The sequence below is a fragment of the Lepus europaeus genome, chromosome 2 (assembly GCF_033115175.1).
Source record: "Lepus europaeus isolate LE1 chromosome 2, mLepTim1.pri, whole genome shotgun sequence".
Lineage (NCBI taxonomy): Eukaryota > Metazoa > Chordata > Mammalia > Lagomorpha > Leporidae > Lepus > Lepus europaeus.
The window spans coordinates 143,492,339-143,513,760 of record NC_084828.1 but is presented as its reverse complement, the minus strand read 5'-3'; the positions used below and the strand labels follow the sequence as shown (position 1 = coordinate 143,513,760).

Genomic DNA, 21,422 nt, shown 5'->3' with positions numbered 1-21,422 from the left:
ACCAATTGAGAACAAGTTTTTTAAAACTAGGTTTCTTCAGGTAAATATAAGCTTTGCCAAAATATTATACATTGATTTTCCTGAATTTGTATGCTAAAGTAATGACATTATTATTATTATATGTTATTTAAATATATATTTGAATGACTGTCACATAAAGAATAAGTTTACCCTTATATTTTAGTTTTGGATTTTTTTATGATAGCTTTATTGAGATGATCACATACCATAAAACTAATACCTATCAAGTATATAATTCAGTATCTTTAGTATTACTACAGTAATGAGCAAATATCACTAATTTCAGAGCATACTCATCACCCTCAAAAGAAACCTCATGACGACTCACAGGCATTCCCTATTCTCCTCTGCTCCCAGGCCCTGCAAACCACTCATCTAATTTCTGTTTCTAGGGATGGATTTGCCCATTTTAAGCATTTCACATAAATTGAATTACACAGTAAATGGCCTTGTGTAACTGGCTTCTTTCACCCTGCACATTTTCAAGATTCACCCATGTTGTAACATATCTTCAGGAAAGTTTATAAAGTCAAAGGATCTCTAAATTAACTTTCGTTAGTCTTAACAGCTTAGTTTTCTTGTCCTAGACATGTTGCACTAACCTACTTTAAACTATGGTCAAGGGGCAAGGCTACTGAAAATTTAGACTTGTGACTGATAAAGCAACAAACACTTAGTGAACATCTACTCTATATGTGCACAGCACAATGCTTGGCCCTTTCAAATAATGCTGTTCAAAAGAAATGTGACGTGAGCCACAGTAATTTTAAGTTGAGTAGTCACATTCTGAAAGTAAAAACAAGTGGTATTAAATTTAGCAATAAATCTTATTTAACCCAGTATGTCGAAAATAAGATTACAATGTATTATCAACGTTTAAATTTTTTTTCATACTAGGTCTTCTAAATCTGGTGTATATTTTACACTTATAGCACACATCTATTGGAACTTGCCACATTTGAAGTGAGTAATAGCCACATGTGGCTAGTGGCTACCATATTGGTCACTGAAACTCTAAAATACAGAAAGAAGTACAAGAAATTACTTATAGTTTTTGCCTTCTACCTATTTAACATTTCCCAATTAAGACCCAGACCTCATATATTAATATCTTTAACCTTTTGTTTGGTAGGAAGGCAATCACCTACTTTAGCAATATGCCGCAGTAAATTCAGTGTTGAATGTTTCAACAGTAAGTGCCATTAGAATTTGAAAAGTCAGCAAGTAACCAAATAGTATTTTTATTAACTAGTGTTCTATAAACAGGGTTCATTTATAAAGAAATGGTGTAGAGTAAAAAAGCACAGCCAATCTTACAGTTTTCCTAGGGAATGAAAGTATTATTACAAGGCTAAGAAAAGATGTTCTGGCTTCCCTAGCAGTGACAGGATGGCAGGGGCACAGTCCATCAAGGAAGCCCTGAAAACAGTAAGGGGATGTCCCAGGCTCTTCACCTGCTCAGTCGCTGGGAGGGAGGAGCCTACCTTGCATGGCTGGTCTCCAGAGCACTGGGAACAAGAATGCAGTAGCATACAGCAGTGTACTGGGATGGGAAAGCTAGAGCATCTGTAGCTCAGCCTCCCTGGGAAGCTGAAGGGATGGGCCGGCACTGTGGCACAGTGAGTTAAGCTGCCACCTACAGTGCTGGCATCCCACAGGGCCCAGTTCAAGTCCTGGCTGCTCCTCTTCTGACCCAACTCCCTGCTAGAGGCCTGGAAAAGCAGTGGAGGATGGCAGCAGAAGCAGCTCTTGGCTCACCATTGCAGTCATCCAGGGAGTGAACTAGCACATGGAATCTCTCTATAACTTTGCCTTTCAAATAAAATAAAATAAATCTTAAAAAGAAGAGGTAGAAGAGAAAAAAATCTAAGGAGGCAGGGAAATGGCTCCACGTCTTTTCCAGTCTTTACTCACTTACTTGATCTCTTGTGCTCTCTCTTCCTCTCAATATTTTTATTGTGCTAAAATACACATACATAAAATTACCAGATTAATCTCTTTAAAAAATATTTAATTTATTTGTGAGGCCAGGAGAAGAATGAGAGGGAGAGTGTGAGTGCAATTCCATCTGCCAGTCCACTCCCCAAACAAAGAGGAAGAGAGGCTAAGGGGGAGGGGAAGGTGGGAAGCTGTAACTCAGTCTAGGTCACTCAAGCGGGTGGCAAGGGCCCAAGTATTTGAGCCATCATCTGTTGCCACCCAGGGTGTGCAATAGCAGGAAGCAGGAATTGGGAATAGGGCTGGGACTGGAACCCAGGCGCTCTGATATGGGATGCAGGCATCCTAACCAATGATGTAACCACTTGACCAGACGCCCATCCCCATTTTATCCATTTTTAAGTTCAGTGTTACTAAACACATTAATAATGTGTAACCATCACCACTATCCATCCCCATGACTTCATCTTGTAAAACTGAAACCCTTTACCCATTAAATACCCATTCTCCCCTTCTCTAGAAATGACCATTCTACCTTCTGTCTTTTGTGATTTTGACTGGTCTAAGTATCTCTCATAAGAGAAATCAGTGTTTGTTCTTTTAAGACTAGTTTCCTTTAGTTAACATAATGTCATAATACTTACCCATGTTGTAGTAGGGGTCAGAAGTTCCTTTTTATGGCTGAATAATACTCCATTACATGTATATGCCACATTTTGTTTATCCATTCATCCCTCAATCCCATCCTTCCCTTTAAAGCCATATCTAACTGGGAAAAAAATACTCATCTGGAATGATGGTTATCCCAAATTTAGAAGTTCCTACATTATAAGGAATTTTTCATATAAGGCCTCAGAAAATCTTATGTTGTTTCTCAATTTTGATACTGAAAATGTAAGAAATATAAGAAGCATTGCCTGAAATTGATGTGTTACTTCAATGGCAGAAAAATTAATTCTAACTATTTTCTCTTGGGTGTCTTCAGAATATGCTGACCAGAAAGCTAATTCCTTGCCTCCTTCTATTTGGAAAACTACAAAAAGTTCATAGGACACATATACTATCTTTTAATTCCATCTGCCATGAACCTTTTGCAATCCCCTTGTGTATCAGCAAGAACTCAAGTCACTGCAAAGCCTTTCCAGGGGACCAGATCGGCGCAGCACCAGCTGTGGCGGCCATTTGGGGAGTGAACCAACTGAGGGAAGACCTTTCTTTCTGTCTCTCTCACTAACTCTGTCAAAAAAAATATTCAACTCCTTACCTTTAGGGATGTCAGTTCATCTGCCCACATTTCTATTATTGGCACAAGATGCTCAAATCCACAATCTTGAACAAGATCGTTAAAATGCTGGGCTCCTCCTTTGCTCTGCTTATAAATTATTACTGGAGCTCTTGGATTGTGAATAATTGAATTGATGCTACACAGTACCTTCAAAAGAAAAGATAGGTGCTTTCATTCAAAATAGTTATGCTAGTCCTACAAAGTTAAAGGACTAATTTGTGTCAATGAAACATTTTCAAGGTTAATCACTTCAAGTATTATTAAGATCTGTAAAGAGATTGATACTTGTAATCTTACGGTAAAACAGTAGTCTTCATTAACATGGTTACGTTTATACAAATTCTAATGAGAACCAAAAACTTTGAAAGGCAGGGTAATAGAGAGGACAGACAGAAAGAGAAGATCCTCTCGTCTGCTAGTTTACCTTCCAAATGCCCACAACAGCCAGGCTTGGGCCAGGCTGAAGTCAGGAGCCCAAAATTCTACATGGGTTTCCCACATGGGTGGCATGAGCCCAAGTACTTGGACCACCATCTGCTGCCTTCACTGGCATACTAACGGGGAGCTGCATTAGAATCAAGAGTATCCAGGACAAGAACCAGCACACTAATAGAGGATGCAGACATTCTAAGTGGCAGCTCAACCTGCTGTACCACAAGGCCTGCCGCAGAACAAAAAGGAATTGTAGAGTGAATTAGAATTGAAAATAGTGATGAGTGACCTATTCCACAGAGTACACACAACGACACATCCTTAGCCAGTCTCCACATTTCCCTGTTCTCATTTTACCTGTCTCCTCATATAAAAAGGATGACAAGAGCTTTTCCAGTTCTCTCAGCTTCGCAGTTGAAGTTCAAAATGAGGACAATGAAATCCCATACTTTATTTTTTTTTTTTTTTTTGGACAGGCAGAGTGGACAGTGAGAGAGAGACAGAGAGAAAGGTCTTCCTTTTGCCCTTGGTTCACCCTCCAATGGCCGCCGCGGTAGGCGCGCTGCGGCCGGCACACTGCGCTGATCCGATGGCAGGAGCCTGGTGCTTCTCCTGGTCTCCCATGGGGTGCAGGGCCCAAGGACTTGGGCCATCCTCCACTGCACTCCCTGGCCATAGCAGAGAGCTGGCCTGGAAGAGGGGCAACTGGGACAGGATCGGTGCCCCGACTGGGACTAGAACCTGGTGTGCCGGCGCCGCAAGGTGGAGGATTAGCCTAGTGAGCCACGGCGCCAGGCCACCCATACATTATTTTTAATTATTTACTATTTATTTGAAAGAGTTACAGAGAGAAAGGGAAAAACAGCAATCTTCTATCCACTGATTCACTCCCTCAGACGGCAGCATTGGCAAGGGCTGGGCCAGGCTGAAGCCAGGAGCTTCATCCAGGTCACCCATGTAGGTGGCAGTGACTCAAGTACTTGGGCCATCTTCCACTGTTTTTCACAGGTCATCAGCAGGGAGTTGGATTGGAAGTGGAGCACCTGGGACACGAACTGTCACCCAATGGGATGTCAGCATTGCAGGAGGTGGCTTTACCTATTATGCTACAACACTGGTCCCTGAATTCCCACACATTCTGAAGAAAAGTCCTGGAGACAGCATGCAGGTCTTGGTAAGAAGTGACTGTGACCAGTCAATCCAAGAAAATGTTCAAGATTCATGAGAAAGGACTCAGAAAGAGGCTGGTGCCACGGCTCAATAGGCTAATCCTCCGCCTGCGGCACTGGCACACCAGGTTCTAGTCCCGGTCAGGGCGCCAGATTCTGTCCCGGTTGCCCCTCTTCCAGGCCAGCTCTCTGCTATGGCCCGGAAGTACAGTGGAGGATGGCCCAAGTCCTTGGGCCCTGCATCCGCATGGGAGACCAGGAGACACATCTGGCTCCTGGCTTCAGATCAGTGCGGTGCGCTGGCCGCAGTGCGCCGGCTGTGGTGGTCATTGGAGGGTGAACCAACGAGAAAGTAAGACCTTTCTCTCTCTCTCGCTGTCCACTCTGCCTGTCAAAAAAAAAAAAAAAAAAAGGACTCAGCAAGAAGAGTGACTTCGAGAATGTACAGAACTAGTAAGCAGAAGATGCTGCTGTTCCTTCCTCTCCTCAGGGAGCCACAATGAAGAAGTCTTCTGAGGACTTAACTTCTGACCTTTATAAGGAGTTCATTTTTTAGGAGAGTACATTTCAATATTTTACTTCTACTTTATCTGAACTCATCTTTAAGTACGATTTTAGTGGGAAAAAAACATTCATTGCATTTCACTAAATTTTTAATACTGTTAAATATTGTTGTTGCTGTTATTTGAAAGGCAGAGAGAAAGGGAGACAGAGATCTTCCATCCACTGATTTATTCCCTAGATGGCAGTAACAGATGGATCTAGGCCAAGCCAAAGCCATCCAGGTCTCCCACATGGGTAGAGGGGTCCATGTACTTGGGCCATCTTCTGCTGCTTTCCTAGGTGCATTACAGGGAGCTGGATCAGAAGTGAGGCAGCCAGCATCCCAACTGGTGCTCTGATATAGGATGCCAGTGTCATATGCAGTAGCACAATTCCAGCTCACTTCACTAAACTGAAAACAGTTCTGCTTCTCCCTCTTACCCCAACAAAGGTAAGGAAAGCAGCAGGGCAACTTCTGAGAGAGTTCATGGAGTTTCAGGGAACCAGTGAACAATCTCCATGACATGAGTAGTGACAAAGTGGAATGCTGTATTTAGCACTATGCATACATACTTCATAGAGCACTGTTCATAAAAATTTTCTTTACACTCGACAGGTAGAGTTATAGATAGTGGAAGAAGAGCAACCAGACTAGAACCCGGCGTCCATATGGGATGCCGGCCACGGGCGGAGGATTAACCAAGTGAGCCACGGCACTGGCCCTCTTTATATTCTTATGCTTTGCTGTGTGACACTGAAGATTCTCCCATCAAGAAGTGGAGTCACAGGCCAGCATTGTGACATAGTGGGTTAAGCTACCACTTACGACACCAACATCCCACATGGGTGCTGGTTAGCATCAAGGCTGCTCCATTTCTGATCCAGCTCCCTGCTAATGTGCCTGGGAAAGCAATGGAAGATGGTCCAAACATTGGGGCACCTGCCACTCATGTGAGAGACCCATATGAAGCTCCTGGCTTGGGCTTAGCCCAGCCCTGGCTACTGCAGCCATCTAGGGAGTGAACCAGTGGATGGAAGATCGATCTCTATCTCCCTCTCTCTTCTGTAAATCTTCCAAATCAATCTTTTTTTCTTAAGTGAAATCTACTTTTTCAAAAGATGTATTTATTTACTTTAAAGTCAGGGTTAGAGAGAGAGGAATTTTCCATCTGCTAGTTCACTCCTAAAATGGCCTCAACAGTTAGGGTTGATCCAAGCCAAAGTGGATGCAAAACTCCATCTGGGTCTCCCACATGGGCAGAAGGGGCCTAAGTACTTGGGCCATCTTCTGCTGCCTTCCCAGGAGCACTGGCAGGAAGCTGGATTGGAAGCAGAGCAGTTGGTACTTGAACTAGCACTCACATGGGACGCAACTTAACAGCTTAACCCACTGTGCCACAACACTGACCCCTGGAGTCTATTTTCTACCCCTTGAATCTGGGCTGGTCTTTGTCCTTCCTTTGGCCCATAGAATACATTAGAAGGAATGTTATGCCAGTTCAGAGACCAGGTCTCAAGACGCCTTGATCATGTCCCCTCTTCATCAGTGCACTCCTGTTGCCATGTGGCCAAGACCAGGCAGGAGTGGTGGATGATGGTGGACACATGGCTCTGTCATCACCGAGCCCATAGCCACCAATCTTCCGGAAGTAGGCACTTAACTGAATTGTATTTCATAGCAGACACATGAGGAAGCCCAGTCAATAAACAAAACTATATAGTTGTCCAAGCACAAAAGTATTAAAACTTTTATTATTTTAAATTTTAAGTTTTAGGATGTGTTTGTTACATAGCAAAAAGAAACTGACAAATATATAAACAAAAAGATGGAATAGAGCAAGGAATAAGAGGAGCCTGCCCCTGTATACGGTGGTAGGGTAAGAATTGACTCTGCGGCCAACTGGACACTTTGGAAGAGTCACATTAGTGCTCATGAGAAATAACTGCCTGTGACTTGAGGACCTGAGGAGGAGTCACAAGACGTTAGCTGCAGGGCCTCCACTGTGGCATAGCAGGCAAAGCTGTGATGCTGGCATCCCATATGGGTGCTGGTTTGTGTCCCAGCTGCTCCATTTCCCATCCAGCTCCCTACTAATAGCTTTGGAAACCAGTGGAAGATGGCCCAAGTATCTGGGCCCCTGGCATCCTGTCCTAGATGTTGCAGCCATCTAACGAGAACCAGTGCGGTGACTGTTCCTCGCCACTACTGGAGAATTAGGCAGGCTGCCCGCAGCTTGCCTTAACCGAGGAGGGGAAAGTGCACCACCCGCCACTCAGCCTTCCCCAAACCCAAGGGACAATCAGGCCAGTGTGGAGCCCAGGCAAAGCAGGGTCTCGTTTATTTCATGCATAACAGAACCTTTTATAGCACAAAACTGCAGAGTCATTGGGGCAGGGCTAAGGACCAACCAATCACTTAAAAATCACTTTACGGGGGGATTTCTATAGGACTAACCATATGTCTATACACTTGTTACTAGTTTTGTGATCTCCCCTGATGTTGCGTAGCCAATTAGCTTTTGAGTTCCGCCCATCTTACTTCCTCTGGGCGCCATCTTCTTTGCCATCTTCTTTGCCCCTCTCGCAGGGCCCGCTGGAGAGGAGGCCACCGGCATAATCGTTGGCAGCCTGGTCCCTCTCCGTCTGGTTCCCAACAGTCCACTTGCTGGGGGGAGGGGGCCTGTGGCGGCCGCAGGAGCTGCTCCAGGATCCACTCCCCCTCCTCGCGCGACAGCAGCTTGTTCATGGCCTGCCCTGGGCACAGCGGCATCATGGCGGCAGCTGTGCACACGCTCCAGCCCACAGTCCCGCTCCTCCAGTGCCTGCAGGCTGTAGATGAAGTCCTCCTGCAGGCGTTGCAGCCGGTCCTGCGCCTCCTGGAGCTAGGCATGCTCCATGTTGACCCCTCCTTGGCACCGCCTGGTCCGGGGGCCAGAGCCGCCACTCAGTGCACCCCGCGGGGTCACTGTCCGCTATGGCGGTGGCTGGGGCCATGTGCGCGCGCCGGGTCCCTCCCTGCGCTGCCATCCCCAGGACACCCGCCAGCTGGCTCCGTGGGCTAGGGTTAGTTCGCGGGCTCGGCTCCATTCCGCGCAGCTTGGGTGGGGGCTCCCAGGGGCAGCTGCACATGCGGAGCCCCCGGGCCTGGCCTGGCCGCACCATGGCCACGTTCGTGCCTCGCAAACCAGTGGATAGAATACCCATCTGTCTCTGTGTAACTCTTTCGAAAAATAAATATATCTTGGGCCGGCGCTATGGTGTAGCAGGTTAACCCACCGCCTGCAGTGCCGGCATCCCATGAGCACCGGTTCAAGTCCCAGCTGCTCCACTTCCAACCCAGCTCTCTGTTATGGCCTGGAAAAGCAGAAGATGACCCCAGTCCTTGGGCCCCTGCACCGTGCAGGAGATCTGGAAGAACTCCTGCTCCTGGCTCTGGATCACTGCAGCTCTAGCCATTGTAGCTCATTGGGGAGTGAACCAACAGATGGAAGACCTCTCTGCTTCTCCTGTGTAACTCTGACTTTCAAATAAGTAAATAAATCTTTAAAAAATAAGGTATCTGAAACAAGACCATATTCTCATAACTTTAAAAAGATAAAAATATATCTTTAAAGAAGAGTCAGTGTATTACCTACAAAATGAATGGTACAATACCTAGGTTCCTAGTGGGTGAAAAGGGAATAACTAAACACACACATAATACACACTTACAAGCATTCCGTGAAGGGAGAAACAAGAGGCAGATTCAGTCTGCCAAGGGAGACCATTGCTAAATTATACCAACAACAGTTTAAAACAAAAAAATTCTACCCTCTCTGTTCTCACCTATTACCTACCTTTTACCACCAACCCTGGAAAAATCAAACATAGCAGAGGACTAACAGAGAAGGTAAAGAGAACAGATTACAACCCCTTACCCCACTTCTTGTCTGCAGAAGTACAACATCAAACATGAGACAGAAGAGTCACAAGGTAGAAGTTTGCTGCCAGTGCAGACCCTGGGAGGCAGTGGTATGGCTCAAGTAACTGGGTTCCTTCCATACACACTGGAGATCTGGCTGAATTCCTGGCTCTCAGCTTTGAACCAGTCCCAGACCTGGTAAAGGGCATTTGGGGAATAGACTAGCAAATGGCAGTGCACACATGTACTCTCTCCTCACCCGTATCTCCTCTCTGCCTCTCAAATAACTTTAATTCTATAAGAAAACTTACTTTGATACTGAAAACGTACAGAATTTTTTCTTGTCATTATAACCTAAACAACATGGGTAACTATTTACATAGTATCTACTTGTGTTAGATATAAGTAATTAGAGATTATTTAAAGTGTAAAGGAGTACACATGTAGGTTATATGCAAACATGAGCACCATTTTATATAAAGGATTTGAGCATCCATAGATTTCGGGGGTGGAATTGTACCAGGATTTCTTACCAACCTATCACTTACTATACTGCAACGAAGCCAGGGTTCATGCACTGTCAATACCTGAAAGTATCTTTGGTCAATCAGGGCTTTTTGCCGGTTATCTTTGCTGGGATCATCCTTCTCTGTATCTTCAGTCTTTTTAGGATGGATAAGCTCCTGTAACCTAAAGAGAAAAATCAATACAAAATGTTTCCACAGGTATTACATTAAACTGACAAGGCAAGTCGATGATCTAGCTACCCTCCCAATAGTCTTACATAAGTATTAAGTGTGCACCCATGTACACAGGCATCACACAGCTTAAAAATTCTGAGTCATATTTTTACTATAAAATAAGACGATTCTCTCAATAGACTATGGATTAGAAGGAATCCCTGAAAACAGAAGGAAAAAACTGAAGAAAGCTCTAACCTCCCTCCCAACACCCACAGGAATCAGCATAGGGAAGGACCAGTGAAGGATGGAAGTAACTTGCACTCTGAGGTGCTCCAAGCTAGAGGCCATACGTGCAGGGAGCAAGAAGCATGGGTAAGGCAATTGGTTTGGGCACTGGGGCAGAATCATTAGATGGTCTGGTCTCTCTTTGTACTCCCACCTGTGCCAAAGAATACACAGTGACACCTGGACAAAGAGGTCCTGGAGTTCCAAGAGACTGCTGTCTCACGCGCTGCTAGAACTCTGGAGAAAGGAGTCTCTTTGCCCAGAAACATAACTATGTATGAGTGTAAGTATATGCACCTAGTAGCGAGCCTTGCCCTTTTCCAAATCTCTGAAAACAGGCTTGGTAAACTATTCCCTTTCCTCCCTCTTCCGTATGTTTGAAAACAGGTTCATATCAAACCTGCTTCAGATTAACCCTCTTCAATCTGAGTATGCCATCCACTTCCTGCTGGGACTCCAACCCATTCAACTGATTCCATAATTCATTAAAGAGCTCTGATGGGCTGTTTGCAAAATAAAACGGCAAAACCCTGTCATGTTGCTTGCCTGCTGAATAACCAATGGCTTCCCACTGCTTTGTGAACTAAATGTAATCTCCTTGGGTTAGCATCCAAGCTGTTAGTCCTAACCCAATATGTGTGTGTGTGTGTGTGTGTTGTGTGTGTTTGTTTTGAGTGACAGAGATATAGAACTATAGACAAAGAACTTCCATCTGCTAGTCCATTCACCAAATACCTGTAAAGGCTGGCAGCTAGGAGCACAATCCAGGTCTCCCATGTGCATAGTAGAAAGCCAATTAATTGAGCCAGCACTGTTGCTTCCCAGGGTCTACACTGCTGGGAACCTGGAGTCCCCCCGACTTCTGTGATCATGACATACAATTACCTCTTCCAGTGACATGCATTTCCTTTGATTTTCACTCAGTTGCTATTCTCTGCTCCCTGGTGAATATGTCCCAAATCAAGCAGAATTAGCTCTAAGTAAACAACCTCCTTCCTCTAGTAGGCGCCAAGATCTCACAATTCATTTACTCTTGACGTCCCAGCAATTTACCTCACTCACAAACTTTGTAGTTCTGTCAAAAGGCAGTGCCATGAATGTAAGAGGGATTTTCAAAAAGTTTATGGAAAATATTACGAAAACATGGGATTTCAAGAAGTTTTGCACTAAAATAAACTTATCTTTTAATTTGATTTCTCCATGAACTTTTTGAAGTACTCTCATAATCTAGAATATAAAAGGCCATAGAAAAGCTAATATTGGTCTCTAAGAGGGAGACCAAGTAAACAGATTTATTTGAACTTAAACATTAGTTAAATTGAATGGTTTCATCTGAGTAAGAAGTTATCAATGAATTGTCTGTTAATCTGGTTAATACTATACTATGGATACAAACCATCTTGGCTGTCTGCATTAACCTAGTTCTATAACTGGATAAATGATTACAGTCTCTGGAAAATGAAATATGATTCTCATAACCAGATGAACAGATATCCTGAATAAGTAAAATTTATTGGAAATTGGATGGTGATAACTAGTATCAGAGATTTCTCTATGCAGGAACTCTAAGCACTTTACTTGTACTTGGACTGTTCAACAATGCATTGGTTAGGGGCCCTGATCCCCACACAGCTAAAAATCAGCATATACTTTTGACTCCAAAACTTTACCGATAGCCTGCTGCTGACCAGAAGGCTCACCAATAACAAAGCCAATTAACACATATTTGTAGATGTATTTTACAGTGAAAATATGCAAGAACCACCAGAGATCCCTCTTTACTACAGTGTCATTTACTGAGATGACCTGCTCATGTGGAGATGGTTAGGTCACAAGCCTGTACTTGCAATGCCAGAGTTCACTGCAGCAGCAATGGGAGGTGGCTAGGGAATTATGGTAGTACAGCATGAATTACAGTAATTTTGTGAATTATGATTTAATTGTCTTTATGCCTGCATTTCTTCAGACTGTCAATGGTGAAAGACAATTTGGGTGGTATTCTGTTCATATGTGTAAGTTTTATATAAAATTAAAATTTATCAATAGATGTGCATATATTCTATCATGGTAGATGACAGAATATTACCTATGTTATGGATTCATATTTACTAATGTTTAATATTTCTAGGTTATTAGGTTCATCTGCATGTTTTCAAACTGTTGCAAATCTCCCTAAAACAAAAGCTGCTTAAGTGAATCCCCATAGTTCAAGGATCAACTGTATTAATTTAATCCCATTGTTTTTTTAAATTCACAGAAGGGTTAGTAAGAACTGGGGACTCAAGGGAAACTGATTTTTGGTTCACCAGAGTAAACATGTGCCATAACACAATACTCTTGAAAAACTCCATATTTTACAAAATCATGAGTGAAAATAACAGGGCTCAAGAGAAAAGCAGTGTTAGAAACCAAACTACTTAAAGCTGATGTAGCTTCAGAACCACAGAACTAACAAAAATGATAACTGGTACCTTAGGAGGTGAGTGAGATAGAGCAAGCATGCGGGAGCTTTCCTCAGGGGATATTACAAATGCACAGAGAACAAAATGTCGGCTTGAGGATGCCCAGACAACAAAGCCTGAAGTGGAGCCCTGGACCAAGAGAAGCTGAGGTTAAAATCGGCAAGAGAGGAAGTGTAACTTGCCTACAGGCTAGGGTCAGGGAGGAGGCCTAGGGTCCAGCTACTCATTTTAAATTTTCTGAAAGCAGAGCCGAAAGGCCATTTGTTCTAACATCAAACCTTTTCCTGTTCCTGAAGACTAACACTTCTACTGCTATTCCAGTATCTAGTGTCTAAGAAAAAAAAACACAGACAATGTAACTTTGTTGTATCGCTAACCACTCCGTTTTCATTTGCATATGGCTTCAGTGTTTTAGAAATCTGTGTTGTAGCAGACCAGGACACACTCAAGAAATAGGCTAGAGTTGTTTTACAGTCTATGAAGCAGGTGCACATGACTGAAGTGCAAAAAAATCCCCTAAGAGTGGCTAAGGGGCACCTTGCATGCTTAGCAGAGAATCACTCCATATAGCCAGCAGCAGCAGTTGTGTTTCTGAGGATTCCGAGAAAACAAGAACACTGTACCTCCAATTTAAAGGAGGCTGTGTTATCTCTTGTTCTGTATAGCCACCTCCATAAGAGAAGTCTCCACGTACGGACACTTTACAGCTTTTAACTGCATGCTGTTGAAGTCTTTCCATGATCTCATATGGGGCTGTCTGGTGGAGAGAGATCCATGGTAGAGATGAGGATCAAAATGAAAAGTGGAATACTGACTTTTTTAAATTATGGGGTCAGAGTTTGGTCTACTTGTTAAATATGCTGGTTGGGACACCTGGGTTCAAGTTCCAGTTTCCTGCTGATGCAGACCCTGGGAGGTAGTTGGTGAAGGCTCAAATAGTTGGGTCCCTGCCACCCATGTAAGAGACAGATTGAGTGCCCAGCTCCTGCCTGGCCCTGCTCTAGCTGTTGTGGGCATTTGGGGTATGAACCAGCAAATGGAAGCTCTGTCTCTCTCTCAATAAACAAACATTATGCTACATTAGATATACTGAAGCAAAACATAAAGGTGTATAAGTGTGAGCCTCTCAAAGTTATATTATTGAGACCTTTTCCATACATTCCTAGGATTTTTAAGATGGTTAGTAATGAGAAAGGTAGTTTATTTCAACCTAGCATCACTTGCAAACCCTGAAGGCAACTGCTGCTCTAGGTGAGGTGTTCCGCTGCAGCCCCAAACCCTGCGTGCTATCTTTCAGACTCAGCCATAGGCAAACAGAAGGGCTTGGCCTGGTAGGCCTCATGAGGGAAAGTTGCCCTTCCCACACTGAACATGGTGCATAGCCTGTGCATTGCAATCTCTAGGAGTTTTGTCAAGGACTAAACCCCCACAGGACTGGCCTTGCTCATGTTTTGTGTTCCTTGCTCAGTAATGTATATTCAGGGCCTCCTTACAAGGTGGTGGGGGAGAGGGAAGTGGAGGCATTTTTCAAGGGTCTCTGCCAAGATCTCATTTATTGGTGGGGGAACTAGAATAATTTTCTCTACCCTGATAGTACTTTCCCATTCCTTCCTCCTATAAAACAACAGGAGGCTTTTGTATAGGGCCCCTAGGCAGTGAGATGGTTGTACCCAGCCTTTATGGGTGCATGTCAGTGGCTGGCCCTCATCTAGTATCATTCGACAGGGAAAATGGAACACTGGCTCCTGGTTTCAGTCTGGCTCAACCCTGGTGGTTGCAGCCACTTGGAATGAACCAGCGGATGGAAGACTCCCCTGCCCCTACCACGCTCTGCCTGTCTCCCTCCCTCTCTGTAGCCGACTTTGAAATAATAAGTCGCCCTAAAGACTACAGTCTAAATGAATAAATACCTAGTCCATTCTCACTACACGTGGCAACTAGGTTTTTAGTCTCCATGTACGGTGAACTAGTGAACAGTGAAATTCAGGGTCAGCTTCCTGCAAGCCTCTAAGTCACATTTTCCTTAACTGATCAACATATAACCTTACTCTGGGTGTGTTTTTTAAAATATACTGCTGATTCATTAATACTGAGCTCATGGCCTGCAGCACTCTAACTCACACCTGAACAAGGCTATCTAACACATTTTTCCCCATAAGGTACATGGCAGCCTTTGTGCACACAGGAACACTAGACAGCGTCCCAGCACTATACCTGAGGACCATTTCAGAGAAGTTACTGACAGAAAGCATAAAAATGAAAAACAAATAGCCCTGGAGATTATGGAAGAGATATTTGTTTACAGTACAAGAGCAGAAATAAGGGAGCAAAGTATAAATAATATTGTTCAACAGTTGAGAATGTGTTGGGCGACTCCAATTTTTGAGTATGTCCGTTAAATAGACATGAGTATTGATTCCAGGATCAGTAATAAATTTTAGCAGGTAGGAAAATTCACAAATAAACAATCTGACTAATGAGGGCTGGCCATGTATCTTTATGAGTGTGTAAGTACATACATGTATGTTTGTATCTTTAATATACTTGCTCTGGAGTCAATGTATTTAATTCTCATCTGACTTTTTACCTACCCATATCTTCTTCCTCTCAGTTGCTTCTCTCCCAGACAACAAAGCTCAGTTAATGGCACCAACAACTACTTAATTATCTAGGTCTAAACTCAGAAGATGCTCAATTCTTTCCCCTTAATTTTTTTTTTTTTTTTTTTTGACAGGCAGAGTTAGACAGTGTGAGAGAGAGAGACAGAGAAAGGTCTTCCTTCCGTTGGTTCACCCTCCAAACGGCCACCATGGCCGGTGCGCTGCACCAATCCGAAGCCAGGAGCCAGGTGCTTCCTCCTGGTCTCCCATGTGGGTGCAGGGCCCAAGCACCTGGGCCATCCTCCACTGCCACAGCAGAGAGCTGGACTGGAAGAGGAGCAGCCGGGACAGAACCAGGGCCCCAACCAGGACTAGAACTCAGAGTGCCGGCGCCGCAGGCAGAGGATTATTAGCCTAGTGAGCCGCGGCGCCAGCCTCCCTTTAACTCTCTATGTCCAATCCATCACAAAGTCCTATCTTATTTACAAACTCCAACCTTCCCCAATTCTAACCACCTCCAACACTGTCACCTTTATGTTACCACTACCTCAACCAAACTCATGATATTCTCCCACTATTTTATGTTCAATATTTTTATTGAAAATGTCATTTATTTTTTTCAATATTCTTCCTTCACATTATCTCTATGAGAGTGACCTTTTATATTTGGTTTTACCACTGAAACTCTACTGCCTAGAATACCAGATAGTAGGAATTACTATAGGTAACCAAAATATCAAACAGTAGTAGAAAAGGAATAATCAGTCAATGAATGAATCCTTTCTAAACTCTCCACTTCTTAGTTTTCCTTCATCTTCACTTAATGCAATCTGTAACCCCTAGATACCTATAATACTTGCCTTTCACCCTAATTTGTATTGGAATAGGAAGGGGGAAACAGTTGTCAACGAAAATGGAATCAACGTATGTTAATACAATTGACTCAGAACACATTAATTCATAGTTCTCAAAATATTTTTTTCATAATTTTTTTTGATAGGCAGAGTTAAACAGACAGAGAGAAAGGTCCTTCTTCCGTTGGTTCACCCCCCAAATGGCCACTGCAGCTGGCGCACTACGCTGATCCAAAGCCAGGAGCCAGGTGCCTCCTCCTGGTCTCCCATGCGGGTGCAGGGGCCCAAGCACCTGGGCCATCCTCCACTGCCTTCCCGGGCCACAGCAGAGAACTGGACTGGAAGAGGAGCAACCGGGACAGAATCCGGCGCCCCAACTGGGACAAGAACCAGGGGTGCCGGCACCGCAGGTGGAGGATTAGCCAAGTGAGCCGCAGCGCTGGCCAATTCTCAAAATATTTCATCCCAATGCTCCCCAAACTGCTTTATCAAGTCCCATCCCCTTGAATCAGAGAGTACCCAAAGATAAATTGCAGAAAATACCATCACTGTTTGAGACCAACTTTTTGAAACATCTCTGAGCACTTGCTTTTCAAGGCCAGGAACAGTACAAGTGGTAGACATGAACGGCTCACTGCATTGCATCCGGTACTTTTACTTTTCAAGTGTAATGAGGCTCATTTTAAAGTTTCCATATCATAACTACCAAAAGCAAAAAAACCCCAAAATAAAATAAAAAATCTATGGCTTGTCACATCTTTCATTGAGTCTTACAATTTTCCCATTACTTCCAAAGACAATTTTCTATTTAAAATCTGTCCTTGGGGCCAGTGCTGTGGCGTAGCAGGTAGAGCCACTGCCTGTGACACCACCATCCCATATGGGTGCCAGTTCAAGTACCGGCTGCTTCACTTCAAATCTGGCTTCCTGCTAATGTGCCTTTGCAGGCAGCTAAAGATTGCCCAAGTGCTTGGGTCCCTGCATGCAAATGGGAAACCTGGAAGAAGCTCCTGGCTCCAGCCATTTGGGGAATGAAACAGTGGATGGAAGATACCCCCCACCCTCACCAATACTCTGCCTTTCAAATACAATATTATTTTTAAAAAAGCAAACAAAATCTTTGCTCTTCATTACATCAGGCAATTACCCCATTCTTGTTGTCACTTAAGTGACTATAAAGCCAAATCCAACACTGGAAATTGTTTTTAACCTATGGAACCCAAAACAACCTCTTTTCAAGGTCTTGTTCCCCCTCATCCTGGTAATTCTAAACCAAGGCCACAATAATGTGGCACGAGACAAGCTGACACATAACAAAAAAAAAAAATTAACAAAATGCAACATCCTAACGATTGGTAAAATATAATTACTTGATGTTTTTCTTAAGGGCTTTTTCCAGTTTCTTCACTTGTTGTTTATATAGTTGTAATTCATGCTGTGTGGGCCTGTAAAAAACAAGTCATGTTTGAAAGGTATTAAATTTACTGAATAAAATTATAAAAGTAATTAATAAGTAAGAAGATACCCTGTTACTTGTCATAAATAAGCTTCTTAAAATTCTGAAAAAGGGCCGGCGCCGGGGCTCACTAGGCTAATCCTCCGCCTATGGTGCCGGCACACCAGGTTCTAGTCCCATTTGGGACTAGAAGTACTTGGGCCCCTGCACCAATGTGAGAGATCCAGATCAAGCTCCTGGCTTTGGCCTGGCCCAGCCCAGGTCATTGTGGCCACTTGGGGAGCGGACCAGTGGATGGAAAATCTGTCTCTCCCTTTCTGTAACTCTTTAAAAATAAATTTTTTGTTAAAAAAAATTTGAAAAGGGGCCAGTGTTATCATACAGCGATTCAGCTGCCACCTAAATACCAGCATCCCATATGGGTGCTGGTTTAAGTCTCAGCTGTTTCACTTACAATCCAGCTCCCTGCTAATGGCCTGGGAAAGCAGCAGCAGATGGCTCACGTGCTTGGGCCCCTGCACCCACGTGGGAGACCTGGATGGAGTTCCAGGCTCCTGGCTTCAACCTGCCCAGCCATGGTCATTGCAGCCATTTGGGGAGTGAATCAGCAGATGGAAGATCTCCCCCTCACTTTGCCTTTCAAATAAAACATAAATCTTTTAAAAAAATATTGCTGAAAACACTTCATGACTGCTAATAAGGTATTACTGGCCATTGGATTTCTGTGCAATTCCTTATTCAAAACCTTTTAATTGGCATGGGTGCTGTGATACAGTGGGTTAAGTTGCCGCTTGGAACGCCCACATCTCAATATACATGAGTCCTGGCTTCTCCACACTTTTTTTTTTTTTGGACAGGCAGAGTGGTTAGTGAGAGAGAGAGAGACAGAGAGAAAGGTCTCCCTTTTTGCCACTGGTTCACCCTCCAATGGCCGCCGCGGCCGGCACATCTCGCTGATCCGAAGCCAGGAGCCAGGTGCTTCCTCCTGGTCTCCCATGCGGGTGCAGGGCCCAAGGACTTGGGCCATCCTCCACTGCCTTCCCGGGCCATAGCAGAGAGCTGGCCTGGAAGAGGGGCAACCGGGATAGAATCCGGCACCCCAACCGGGACTAGAACCCGGTGTGCCGGCGCCGCAAGGCGGAGGATTAGCCTGTTAAGCCATGGCGCCGGCCTCTCCACACTTATTCAGCTTTCTGCTAATACACCTTGGAGACAACGGATGATGCCTAATACTTGGGTTCCTGCCACTTACGTGGACTACCGAGTTCTGGTTCCTGACTTCAGCCAGGCCTAGCCCCAGCTGTTGTGGGCATTTAGGGAGTGAACCAGCAGATGTAACATATCCCTCTGTCTCTACCTCTCTGTTCCTCTTTCCAAATAGTAATCTTTAAAAATCCTTTTACTATTTTTTATTTTTATAGTGAAATACTTGAAATATACAGCTAAGAATAGAGAATACTATTACAAATGCTATAACAAATCTAAGTTTACCAAGTTTGAATATTAACAGATTTGTTTCAAATCTTTAAAACATACCACACTTAAAAATATCCTATCTCTCTCATTAAATGTCATTCCTGTCCTTCACATACCATCACTAACTACTGTCCTGAACTCCTTGTTCCTTACTTCCAAGCATGATTTTTAATACATTATAACCACAAATGTATGTATAATTGTATAGCAGATTTTCAAGCTTTATATAAATGGTTTATGCTATAGGTATCAGGCCCTTCTCCATTAAAGTATAAGCAATGTGAGATCAGGAATTTGTTTTGGTCATTTTTTTTTTTTTTTTTGAAAGAGTTAGTGAGAGAGAGACAGCGAAAAGTCTTCCTTTTCCATTGGTTCACCCCCCAAATGGCTGCTACAGCCAGCGCACTGCGCCCATCCGAAGCCAGGAGCCAGGTGCTTCCCCCTGGTCTCCCATGTGGGTGCAGGGCCCAAGGACTTGGGCCAGCCTCCACTACCTTCCTGGGCCACAGCAGAGAGCTGGACTGGAAGAGGAGCAACCGAGACAGAATCTGGCGCCCCAACTGGGACAAGAACCCGGGGTGCCGGCGTCGCAGGCAGAGGATTAGCCAAGTGAGCCTCGGCACCAGCCTTGTCATTGTTTTATCCCAGACCTTGGGACAGGCCCTAACTTAAAATAGGCATTCAACAAGTGTTTGTTGAATGAAAGAAATCTTGATGAATATTCATTTCATATTATTGACTATTAGCATGGAGAGTGTCACCTCTTTGTAGCTACAATACCTTTCTCTTGTGTGCCATTATAAACTGTTTTCTTTTCATTCCCACCACCCAGGAATAAGAAAAAAATAACAAGACATCCTAAAGTAATTTTAGAATGAGAGGCATGCTGGTATAGGACTGAGTCTTACAGTATAAATGTGTTGTACCTTTCAAAATCACTAAGATTAAATTGCATTGTTTTCACCATAAAAAAATAAGATTTTTGAAGTGTTTAATATGCTAACTTAATTGTATTCGTAAATCACACATCACTTTGTACTCCATAAATATCAGAGTACTTTAAAAAGCTCATAGAGAAAAAACTATAAAAGCAAGGTTTATTTTGGTGCAAAAAATTGAAATTCATGTATTTTTCACAACATGTATTTTCCATGACTTTTTGAAGATCCTACAGATTCCACTATAATTTGCCTGTCTATAATTACAAACAAATTCTCTTTAAATTATGCTGGAAGGCAAATAGGAGTAAATTTAACAAGGCACCATTCACATATAAAATGCAGGAAATACTAACTCATATATAAAGGCAGAAAGCAGATAAATAGCCTGAGGCAAAAAATGAGGAAGGAATTACAAAAGAGAAAAGTCTTCAAGGTAATTATCTTGATTGTAATTACTTCACATATCTAAACTTTAAGTATGTGCAATCATCATACATCTCAATAAATCTATATTTATAAGAAAAATACTCAAAGTGCTGATCCTGGTTGATTCTTCAATGTGTATTTCTGTCTTTCATTTTCCTTGCCTACCTATGTCCTGTCATCATTTATCATGAGACACTATTGACAAAAATGAGTGTAAGAGTATGCAGTTAATCTAGTTTTAGATTAAAGGGGCTAGAATGGTTCAGTGCATGTTCCAAATTAGAGTTAAGTGTTTACTTTCAAAGGATAAAGAAAAATTACTTATGTTCCTCTTACCTGGATTCCAAATCTTTCTGGAGGTTTAGCTTTTCACTTAAAAGGGCATCAATCTTGGATTTTGATTCCTTGAGTTGATTCTGTAATGACTGTAACACATTTTATAGAAAAATAATGAACTTTTCTAGATTATTTTACTTTACAAAAAAGTATGTGTCAGCTTCATAGCCCCTTACCATTAGAAGGCCTTTATAGGTTGGTGAGGCGTTCAGGCTTCTGTATTCTTTCTCTTCTTCTGACCGACTCTCATCATCTTTATATTGCCTATAGAATATACATGTAGTGTCCTTCTTATGAAAAACATACATTTGCGGAGAAAGAAAATCAGGTAACCAAAACTAAACCAATCTAATAAGAGTTTCAATGGCCTAAACCTGAATAAAATTAATCTAAGCTTTGGCTTGGCACAGCTTCGACCACTGCAGCCATTTGGGGAGTGAACTAGTGGATAGAAGATAGATTCTTTCTCTCTGCCTCTCTGTAACTGTCTTTCACATAAAATTTTTTAAAAAGCGATTCCTCTCCCCTGTGTCTTTCATTCCTCATTCCCAGATTTTCACTACAAAATCATGAGAGCTAAATTCAATACCATCACCATAATGGTACACCTTCAG

At 43.1% G+C, this 21,422-nt stretch overlaps 1 protein-coding gene across 3 annotated transcripts in view; it reads right to left on the bottom strand.

The window, feature by feature from the left end:
* CEP70 (centrosomal protein 70) overlaps positions 1-21,422 on the bottom strand; it is a 65,327-nt gene that overhangs the window by 10,946 nt on the left and 32,959 nt on the right. For 2 of the 3 annotated variants that reach the window (XM_062214140.1, XM_062214157.1), the window contains exons 9-13: positions 20,985-21,072; positions 20,809-20,897; positions 17,544-17,618; positions 9,877-9,979; positions 3,224-3,391 (exon numbers count right to left, since the gene is read on the bottom strand). In XM_062214140.1, coding sequence (XP_062070124.1) covers positions 3,224-3,391; positions 9,877-9,979; positions 17,544-17,618; positions 20,809-20,897; positions 20,985-21,072 — 523 coding nt within the window. The remainder of the gene's footprint in view (positions 1-3,223; positions 3,392-9,876; positions 9,980-17,543; positions 17,619-20,808; positions 20,898-20,984; positions 21,073-21,422) is intronic. The other variant, XM_062214149.1, reaches the window with a different exon arrangement.